Source organism: Centruroides sculpturatus, unplaced genomic scaffold (genome assembly GCF_000671375.1).
Source record: "Centruroides sculpturatus isolate CEXI.00-Female unplaced genomic scaffold, Cexi_2.0 scaffold380, whole genome shotgun sequence".
Lineage (NCBI taxonomy): Eukaryota > Metazoa > Arthropoda > Arachnida > Scorpiones > Buthidae > Centruroides > Centruroides sculpturatus.
Window position 1 is genome coordinate 236,371 of NW_019384570.1, and position 11,711 is coordinate 248,081.

Sequence of the window (11,711 nt, forward strand, 5' to 3'; positions counted from 1 at the left end):
CAATATCGTTATCTAAATATCATATAAAGACAAATATAGGAATCTTTTTACTATTAAAAAACATATGAAATTTTTGGTAAATGCATTTGAAAATGTGGAAATACAAGTCGTTCATTCTGATTAATGTATTCTATTTCCTTACAGGAATGATGCCTTTGTGGCTGTTTACATTAGGAAGATCCCTGTTTGTAACAACTAACGTTAGTGGACCGTTCAGAAATATATGCGTTACGCTAATATCTATGATAGTGCCATTAGGAATTGGCCTTTTAATACAGAAGTTTTTCCCACGTGTGGGGAAATTTCTCAAGAGAATTCTTGCCATAGTGTCGGGCGTCATTATAATTTTCATCGTGATGTTTGGTATCTACGCTAATTTGTATATGTTCAAACTGTTCAGCTGGAAGATCGTCGGGGCTGCAATCATAAATGTTTGGACTGGATTCGCCATTGCTTCCGTGGCAGCTTACGCTGCCGGATTACCCATGGAGGATAGAATAGCCGTCATGGTGGAAACGGGTATTCAAAATACGGGTGTCGCTTACGTTTTGTTGAATTCTTCATTGTCTCAACCGGATTCAGATATTGCTAGCGTAGTTCCTGTAGCTGGATCTATCGTGACGCCCGTACCTTTAGCTTTAATTTATTTATATCAAAAACTTCGCAGTAAAAACTTCTTTGGATTCTATGGTTCAAATACAATCACTGATGAAGAAAAGAAACAAATTATTCGATCATAATTTAATTCAAATGCGAATAATAGTCTATATTAACACATGCTCGAGGAGAAAAGACTCGTAAATTATAACGAATGTTAAGAAGCCATACATTATAATTTTACATATTGTTGACCAGTAGCGTATCTTGAACCGATATTACAACCGAGGAATTAAATTACAACATAATATCAATAACAGAAGTTCATTTAATAAAAATAAATATTTAAAAATTTAATATTTATATGAAACGAACTAAAGTTAATTTCAATTATATCCACACATTCCATACTTATAACATCTACAGATAAGATTTAACCCGTAAATTACATAACTAAACCACTAGGAAAAAACCACTATACACTAAATGCTTTATTTTGTCTATCAAGTGAAATAAACTATATTTTATTTGCCAAATCTGAAACCTCTATATTTAATGGAAAACATAATCCACCGACCACCGAGTTACAATTTTTCAGTCACCCTTGTACACACACGAACGTAGTTACTATGCTCCGGCGTGAAGAAGAACCTCTTAGAAATTGCAAGTATAAATATATGTAGATCAGTTTGCCATATTAAAATTTTTCCAATAAATATTTGACCCGGGTCTTATTCTAAGGTTTTTCTTTACCGTACAAATATCAGTTTTGTTTTGGCCAAGCCGATAAATCCTAGTGTTAATTTAAAATGATAATATTGATATTGCGGCTGCATAAAAAGTATCCATTGTATATATTCGATTCAAATGATAAATCCTATCAAACATTCCTTCGGTCGCTCTTTTTTTGTAGGCCGAATAATATACTGTACACACTGTAATTTAGGTAAATATTTAAACTTTAATATAACCAGAATAAAGAAATACTTATGAAATCCTGAATCGGACAATAAATTACTGCACAGATTTGGGATTCTCATCGCACAACTCAAAATTCCCATTACACAGTTTTTTGTGTCCAGTTGCGTGTTCGAATATGCACTAACTTAATTAATTAAAAATGTATAAATATTTTAAAAATTAATAATATTGTTAACTATTATATAATTACTTATTAAACAAAAAAGTATATTATAGTTAACGATTCAAGATTAATGTAAATTTGTATTATAAATCGAAAAACGAATTTAAAGTAGCATACAAAAGTATTCAATAAATTATTATCAGAGAAAATATTTCTACGATTTAATAATCACTGTCCAATATTCTGTAGATCCAATCTAAATAATGGCTAACTTTTACATAAACTCCGGGTCTATTAGGCTGAGCGCAGTCAAATCCCCAACTAATGATCCCGTATAAAAAATATCTCCCTACAATAAAATATCAAATGAAAATTTTTAATTTAATCTATGACTTACATTATACAATTTTAATCTTTAGAAAATAACAACTTACCATTTTCATTACAAGCCATGGGACCTCCACTATCACCTTTACAGGCATCCATTCCGCCTCCCAAATGACCGGCACAGAACATTCCTTCTTTTATCTTTGAACCATAAATCATCTCACTTTTACATTTCCACGTCGGTATAATCGGTACTTCGGCACCCATCAAAATGGGCGAAACTAAAATGTTAATAGAAAAACCGTATTAAAAACAACCTTCGATGACTATTATACTATTAAACTAATAATAACAGCGAGAAAATTTATAGTAAAAGTCATCGTCTATAGTAATGCTACCTCGTGTATTTAGGTACAAATACAGAATACAGAAAGCAAAAAAATTCGGGAGTTTTTTCCTGTATTCGTGGATATTAGTGCGTGTGATAGGCACGATTTTGTTCACCCTCTTTGAAGTTTAATAACTCCTACGCTTTTTGTCGAAAATTTTTGAAATTTTGCAGGGAGGTTTGTGTATTAGGGGAATTGATGTTATTAAATTTTGGTAATTAAAGGTCGACGGAGTGGGGAGGTAAAGTGGAATGCTGTGTCGTATCTCGAATAGGGTCGCACTTAATAACGATTTTACTAGTTAATAACATTTACAATTTTTTAAAAAATATAACCCGTCCTTACCCTGAAAATTAAGCTTTTTGCCATTTTATAATAATTAAAAATATAAAAAGCTTTTTAAGTAAAATATCCTAACAGATGCCGGCAGATAAGCGGTTTTAAATGTTGCCGGGAAAGTTGCTGGATTACGTAAAATGTTTCTTTATTGATAAATGGCAGCCACGATCTTGAATATTTCATTTTTTGTTAGTAAAAAACATTAATTTGTAGGGGTAGATACAATTATGAGCCCCTAAGTTTTCTCCGACTCCTTAGAAAATACAAAGAACTGTATACTGTACGTATAACATTTACAGATATTCGTGTAAATTCTGTATATACCGTATCTCTATATATAGATCTACAGATAGGCTGCAATATATAAATTATAAAATATATGTTTATAATTTACGTATAGAATTCTATGCATCTACAAGTACTACAAGATTAATACAGGTTGGCCTTCAAGGTTACAGAAATTGACCTTCAAGACCCGCAAGGAAAGCCTAGCAATGTTTATTCCATACACATATCGCAGTATTATCGATGGGAGAGCCAAGTTTCGGGAAACAATATAACTATTAACTCTTCCGAAGATTTTTTTTATTGTTTCCGGTAATATAAAGCCTAAAACCAAAAATATTTCCAGTTCCCGTAGCTCAGATTACACCAGAAGTCGGGAGGATCTTCACGGTTACAGTATATTCAACGTAGGCGGTGTCTAAACTCGTTAGGTAAAGTTACGTTAGGTTAGAAATAAAAGGGGATGCAGCAAAATGGAATTTCTACCTCGTCTTTCCCTTAATTAATTTTCCTACAATTAAGTAAACGGGCGACGGATCCAAATCGCGCCGGATCACAAAATGCCGGATTAAAAAGATTCGATCCGTATAATCTACGTATAATTAACGTATTTACTAATTATTTATAGATAATTTCCATAATTATATCGAAAACTAGGCAAATTACGGGTCGAAGACAATCCATTTACAGAATTATTCATAGAATATCAGTATCTTTCATACAATCCGACAATATCGGCAAGGTAGCGAGCGACGTACGACGACGACATTTTAATATAAAAATTCCAGGTAAATTCAATTTTTATATTTATTAAATGTTTTTATACTATTTAAATAATAGACGAAAAGATTGCTTTAAAAATTTTAACTAATAAAAAAAAAAGAAAGCGCTAAAATAACAGTAGCGGACGAACTTTCGTTTCCATAGCAACTGACGTAACGAGTCGCTTATCGTCTGGTTTCGATATATTTTCGCGCGTTTTACTCGTTTAAAATTGTGTGATTTATAAGAAGTTAAGAAAAGACTTTACTACGGATAGAAATTAATGCATTTACTGACATTAATTGCACCGAGTAAGCCCGGGAGGAGGATTAACACCTTTTAATCCCCGTAAGTAAGTCGAATTATATCTGTGTTAAGTCTATATTATTTTACTTTTTAATAGTTCTAGCAGCGAGTTGCGTAACTTTCCCGGCTGTTACGAGGTTTACTGGGCCAAAACCAAAATAAAAATACACCGTGTTATTTATTGATACAACAATTATACGGCGTTTTGTACGTATTTTAATGTGAAACTTGCTATTCACTATTTTCACTTAATTTTGAGAAAAAAATTCACAAAGATACGGATGTAACGCTCGTCGCCATTTTTTCTAGGTTAGAGAATTTATCATTACGGACGTATTTTGTATAAAACTGAACCTTGTCATTGGCCTCANCAATTGGTTGAATGTCCTAGGAGTGTATAGCGAATAGTACATTTATGATTTAGCATATATTTATAACTCCATATTTATAGCCAAACTACATATTTTTAGTTACTTTTTACTAATAATAAATTAGATTTCTTATAAGTTTATATTAAGTCTACTTTATACGAAATATTTTACATTTTACACGGTATAATGAAATATGTTAAGAAAGATTCATTTTCATTTTAAGATTTACCTATTTGAGAACGAGAATAGTTCTATTAAAATGTACAGTTTTAATGGGAAGAATAATATAAATATAACAGATAAATAAATAACCGAAAAACAATATTTAGCATTGTAATACAAAGAAACTAATACCTCGATCCATCGATATACGTTCAAACTGCACGTTGTTTGACAAAATTCTTTCACTTCACATATACAGTACTCACTGTATTATAAAGAAATATTAAATGAATGCTAAGTCGATGTGATGATTTCATATTATTTTAATTTAACGGGGGTCTTAAAAGTCTCTATGCGTACGGGAAAGTAACACATTTTAGCATAATGTAACTTTATTCACAAAACATCCTTTAGATTAGCAAAGCTCCCTTTTCTGGATGCGGGATGCGAGTGAACTTCGTAGACTTTCGTGTGTACCGACGTATTTGGTAGCCTCCCGTACACTAAATACTAAATAATATATGCAAATGATATTCAAATTAGTCGGATATCATTAGCATATATTTAAAATGTCTGCATTAAACGGCAAATAAAGATTTGCGTCCTGCATATGAAGACTTTTGGGACACCCCGAATTATTCTGTCCAACTCTGAATTATAAATTTCTGAAAAAATAACAGAATAATACATTTCACAAAAATAAAATTTCTATACAATTGCAAATTATATTCAAAGATATTCGTATATAATATATAATAAAATGAATGTATGTTGTAGGTCTACGGATATCGATGAATGAATCTTGCACTTTATAATAGCAAATTTTAGCACAGCCTACCTAGTAAAAATATATACAAAAGTTAAAGAATCATAAATATAAATGTCAATATATTTAAATATAGGAATATTAATATCTGATTAACAGTAGTTAATTAATCGGTCTGAAAGAAATCTTGCGAGGACGGTAGCAAGATTTGTTTCAGAGGAACAAAACGTACGATTTGGATCAATTAACCAATAGATTTAGTATGTTCTTTGAATCGATTTGTTTCTAATTATATTTCTTCCTCTATCTTCACGATAATAAGCAGGCAAAAAAGTGAAAACTCAAACTACACTATAAAACGTGATTTTCCAAAGAGTACACTACCCGCATACAGTTTAAAGGAGCCATCTCTTCGCGCTGCTGCGTAACGACCATTAATTAAAACAAATCTTCCTGGTATAAAAATACTATGGCTTTACGAAATTGTTATTCGAGAAAAACAAAGAAAAAACGAAAGAATAAGAAAATCTCAACAGGGGAAATTGTCCTTCTGCCCCCTGTTTGCAGACGCCCTTGGATGGAACACGGCATATTCGGGTCAACCACCCACGAAAATTTCTTAGAAACCGATCCAGATTTTACTTGGGAAATTGTTCGAGTTTATTGCTTTGACTTTTATCGTCAAAGCAATTAACTGATAAATTTATCGTGAGATCCCAAATGTTCAAAGAAATTAAATTATTTAATTGCAATCCTTGACATTTATTAACAAGACTGAGAAAAATACCGATAGAATTTTATACAATAGTTAATACAATAGTTTTATACAATATAATAGTATACATATATTATACAATAGTATACAATATTATACAATATAATAGTTTTATACAATAGATAAAATTTTTGAAACGACACATAATTTGTAATGTTTAAACGAGAGAATTCGCGAAATCGGAGAAAAATTATACATTTTAGATAAAACTTCTAGAAAGAAAACGCATCATTGTAAGAATTACGGGAACTTTATAGAAATAATTGACGCTTTCCAGTAAATTAAATACTAATTGAGAAAAAAATGAACGGCATTTATTTATTTATTTACTAGCAGATATATGTTAATAATAATGTTTGTAATTAACAATCAGTGAGACTGATGAGCTTGAGGCCTTAGCAAGATTAGCAATATTTGGTTCAAAATTTCTAAGTTTTAGGTTTAAATCACCCGAAATTTCCACATTCGAGTTATTTCTCTGTTTGGTTAAGATAGAATTATCATGGCTGAAACTAGCTTCATCCATATAAGAATTTGGAAATGCCAGCGAGAAAGGATTTACCATATACAAAAGTTTTGTATATTTTTGTGTTACGTTTATATTCGTCCAGAAATTGCTGAAATTTAAATTTTAAAAAAGCGATTTTTCTTCAAGGACAGCCAATAATTCAATAAGTTCATCTTGCAAGTTGATGTGGACGTTTTCGATTTGAGCAGAAAATGGCATCATAATCTATTCTACCATATCGATATTTTCTAAATCTGCGAAGCGCTGTACTATTAAATCCATTGAAATAATATTCGAATGCCATCTCCTCGCTGTCAGATATAAAGGAGACCTGAAGATAAACTTAAAATTTTTTCCACGTTTGATGAAATAATTTGTGTATCCATTCATATTAACGCATTTTTTATTCAAATTAATGTAAGGATATTGTTTTAAAAGTAAATACTTCTTAATAATATTATATAAAATAAATTTCTAATAACTTTTGTAAGAAAAAGGTTGACCGATTTCATGTAAGTTAAATACACAAATGATACTAAATAATATTGTTTAATTAAAACTAGTAATGTTACAGATTATATCATAAAACTATTTAAAAAATCATAATTTCTATTTAAAATATCCTTATTTTATGAACGAAACATGGAATATTTCGAATGAATAAGTAATTACATTGTATTATAAAATACTATTTGAAAATGTATTATATTTACCACGTGTAAATTCATTTTTACCCCAGCCGGATATGGTACACACCGTACCTGCAGCGTAAGATGCATTTAAACTAGGCAAACAAATGGGTCTTACGTAGGGGCTAAATGTGATTCCGTGGCCAATTTTTTCTTTGATTCTGACCATCGCAATATCGTTATCTAAATAACCACCTAAATATCGGAATAACCGTATAATTATAAGATCATTTTCATTTTAATTTAATAATTAAATCAATTAATATTTACAGCACCGGATTCGAAGTTTTCATGAATTTTAACATATTTGATTTCAAAATCGTCTTCGTATTTATCAATTAAAGTCTCATCGTATTCTCCAACTCTAACTATATATAGAGAAGGTGCAAAATTTCTAAAAAGAATTAATAAAATTTAAACTCTAGATAAATCTATAAAATATTATTTTTACTATTAAAAATAAACTAAAAATGAATATACAGTAATTAGTTACTATTATTTTTACTATTAAAAATGAATATACGGTAACTAGTTAAAGTATAGTTAATCGTAGTTAAAGTATNAACGATTATAGTAAGCGAGACAATCCACGAAATAGAATGAAAATTTCAGTTATTTTTAAAAACAATTATTACAATGTTTTTACGATACTTAAATGTCCGAATTTTTCATTTAATCGTAACTCTATATATTCTATGTAAAAGAATTCTTACCAAGTGTCTTATAGTAACTTTAAGTCAACTATTGTTTCGTACGTAAGCGCGAAAGAAACTCGTTTTGTCTCGTACTCGGAGGTTATGACCGGGAACTCCATCTTACCTTTAACTGACAAATTTCTTCACTTTGATAACAGGAACTGTTTCATCTTAAATGACGTCATTTCCTTTCTAGTCAAAATTTTCGGAAATCTTTTCATTTAGACTAACGTGTCGTTTACTCATTATACTTATTTTATAGATACTATTACTTACTTAAAAACCTGTTTATCAGGATTATTATTGGGAATTTCCAATTTTAAATACTGTATGTGTTTTCGGAACTTGCTTCAAAACTAATTCTATTTTTTTAAAATTGATATTGTTTTATTTCATATAAGTAATAGTTCTGCTATAAAATACAGTTTTAAATTGTGTATAGTAGAGGAATAAAGAATCCCTAAAATGTGTTAGATTGGACATTAGGTGTGATAAACCCTTACGTAAGATAACTTTTGTAGTTATATAAATCAAATATAATATAACAAACATTAAAACAAAAACCATATAAAGAGTTTGGTTATTTCATCCTACCATTGTCACGTTTATCGTGATACTCGGATGGTACGAAATGGCACAATTTCATTGGTCAAGTAGACAGCGATTGAAAATATGTTTTAAACTTTTTAAGATATCATATTTTTTCCTAATGTCAACTCTAATAAACTGTATAATTAGCAGCCGAATATCAAACGGTAATCTGCCAACCAATTAAATTTCGCTAAAAATAGACCAAATATTTAAACTCGGCACCCTGGGAAACCACTTAAATCATTCTTTATTTCTTTAGCACGATGAAGTGCGATCAATTAGACACTAGGCAGTTTTCCATTCTTTATTTATTCAATTTCAGTTAATACGGTGTTCGGACTCACAACGCCCCTCCTCAGTTAACTTATATTTTGCATTTCATAGTGACAGATTTTTGTGATGTTTTAACATAATTTCTTAAGATTGATGCGTGCATAGTTGTTCATAAATAATAGAAAACTGCCTAGTGTTTGATTGATCGCACTTCATCGTGCTAAAGAAATAAAGGAAAAAGAAAAGACACGGTTTCAAATTTACACACTTAAATCATATTTTGTACTGTCCGGTAGCCTTCTATGAGTATTATCAAATTTTCCTGTTCGAATGCTACCATACCACTGGTCCAATAGAAAGAAGAAACTGAGTCGGAATCAATTCGACCAAAAGTAGTCATTAATTACTCATTAATATTTGAAAACTGATCCGTGTTGGATGGGTTGTGATGGCCCTATATGTGATTGAAGTTGTTAACCTTAACGTCCGAAAGACTTGTTTAAATAAAAAGAATATTGTAAAAATGCTAGAATAATTGCTTTTATGTGATAATAAATTTTTTAAAACTTTTGGCAACAGATTGTATAAACTATGCGGGAAGTGTGTTCTCGTAAATATTGCGTCTATAGGAAAATTATTGGGCTACAATTTTTTCAAATTGACCTATAAATTCCCACTGTCTTCCCCTATCTATTTGTTCTTCCTTAATCTCGAGAAAGGAGTTAGATAGATGAAAGTCGAGACCAGATGTGGAAAGCTTACAGCAGGAGGGCCAGATTAACTATATACGAACCTCCGGTTTAGAACGGGAATAACGTTACTTTGATTCAAAATTTTTCCTTAAACGGAGTTAGATATATAACTGACACGACTCTATTATTGCTAACAGGAAAAGTATGATGTACAGTACAAGGGCAAAACACTAGTAATCCACGCAGGCAAGTGCTACTGCTCTGGGGACCCAGGTTCGAATCCGGACGAGACGATAAATCCCCAGGATTTTTCGGGGGGATTTGTTCGGATATGCCGATCCCGTCACTCACCATCGTCGCCATTGTGGGCTTGGTAAAACCCATAATGGGCTTGCTAAAAGGGGCTACTTAGTGCCCACAGGGCGGAGAGTTTAAAAAAAAAATAGAAGGCAAGTGCTATGTGCTACCTGTCACAGTAATGGAGTAATGGCGCATCTATTTCGCTCTATATCATTGTCGCAGTAATCCAGTGAAAATATTTTTAAAATTATATCTTTTTTGTAAAATTATATTTAGTTAATTATTTCGTTAACTTTTTTGCCAATAGATGACGTTACATGTAACTCAGAAAATCGACTGTAAACAAAAATTGATTTATAGAAATGCAATCGATATTTCGGCGGGATGTACAGTATATGATGTAAGTTATGAGTATTTGAACGTAACTACCGAGTTTCGTAGCAATTGGTTGAATGTCCTAGGAGTGTATAGCGAACAAACAAACAAACATCCTCGATTATATATATATATAAATTCATCCAATCCATTATTGCTAATTATTATATGAAATCAGCGGCGTATCCACGGGCACATTTTGAGAATATGGGCGCTGCTCGAGGCAGGTTCAGAGAGGACACGTGCCTGCTGTCGTTTTTGGAGAATGTTGCGCGATTACTTTAGAATTACGTTAGTTATGTAATCTTACCTAATTGAATTTGTGCGATATGCGTTATTATATCTGTTTTTATTTTAAAGTAACAACCCCCGAAGAAAAAATTGCCCTTTCCTAATGAAATACTAATAGTGCTGGTACAAAAGTTCTTTTAAAACATAATATGCTTTAAGCGTTTAGAATGTAAGAAAATGAATTAAACATTTAACGAAGAAGTCAGTAAAAAAAATGTAGCAACGAGTTACGTAACTTTCCTGGCTTTTATTTTAAAAATAACATTTGTATTATAAATCAAAATAAACAACTATAATTGTATGTGGCGCAATCTGTTATGAGATTTCGTTATAAAAATAAACTTTATATATGTTTTATTATTACAAAATATAAAAAAAAAACTAAATTTAGAGGATAGAAATGAGTTTTATAAAACACAATTTTTCTTGTTAACATTAATAGTCAAACCCCACACGAGATATATCACGTGACCACCCTCTATCTCTCCATCCCTTTGATCTTTTGTAACCAAAATTTAATAGCATCAATGCCCCTTATATACAAGCTACGTTGTCAAATTTCGTTTCTATATCTTCACCCCGTCTTGAGATATTAAGCGAAATACACGCCAACACACACATACGGAATATTTTGCTGTTTTTAGACTATTTTGGGTCAAAACGTGGAGATTTGCAAAAAATAAGTAAATAAAAAAACTCAGAGGGTCAAATTTGACATGATTCCATTACTTTCTTTTGTTATGTACACCTAACAACCGGGAAAGTAATAGTCTCAAAAACTCGGCACTCGATAACCCGGCAGTCCGGATAACTCGGCCACACCCTGGCAGAGCAAAAAAATCCTTAGTTAATTAATTTTCATTATAGACAGCTTTATGCCTCAAAGTATTTTTCTGAGGTCTGTCTTATCAGGTAAATTACTGTACACAGTGTATTCATTAATTTTCATTTTCATGTAGTAAAGACACTATGTCTTCATAAAGGACGTACTTTTCCTTTGTTTAAGGGTATTTGGGCAGTTTATTCTCTGCTGTATTCTCAAGTAATCAATACATACAAGTACAGTACAGTATTTTCTGAGGAAACACTCGTACTTATTTTTTTAACCCCATTCCCGATAACCCGGCATTTTCA

The 11,711-nt window shown here is 31.2% G+C and overlaps 2 protein-coding genes across 2 annotated transcripts in view; one reads left to right on the forward strand and one right to left on the reverse strand.

The window, feature by feature from the left end:
• LOC111624160 (ileal sodium/bile acid cotransporter-like) overlaps positions 1 to 900 on the forward strand; it is a 17,141-nt gene extending 16,241 nt beyond the window's left edge. The window contains exon 3 of the mRNA XM_023366963.1: positions 145 to 900. Within this exon, the coding sequence (XP_023222731.1) occupies positions 145 to 740 (596 nt within the window). The 3' untranslated portion in view covers positions 741 to 900. The remainder of the gene's footprint in view (positions 1 to 144) is intronic.
• Positions 901 to 1,367: 467 nt separating this feature from the next.
• LOC111624165 (urokinase-type plasminogen activator-like) lies at positions 1,368 to 8,174 on the reverse strand. The gene is made up of 5 exons (XM_023366971.1): positions 8,149 to 8,174; positions 7,636 to 7,754; positions 7,385 to 7,555; positions 2,116 to 2,289; positions 1,368 to 2,030 (listed from the first exon to the last, which is right to left on the reverse strand). The coding sequence occupies exons 1-5, from the start codon at positions 8,172 to 8,174 to the stop codon at positions 1,903 to 1,905; spliced, it is 618 nt and encodes a 205-aa protein (XP_023222739.1). The 3' UTR covers positions 1,368 to 1,902.
• Positions 8,175 to 11,711: the final 3,537 nt, after the last annotated feature.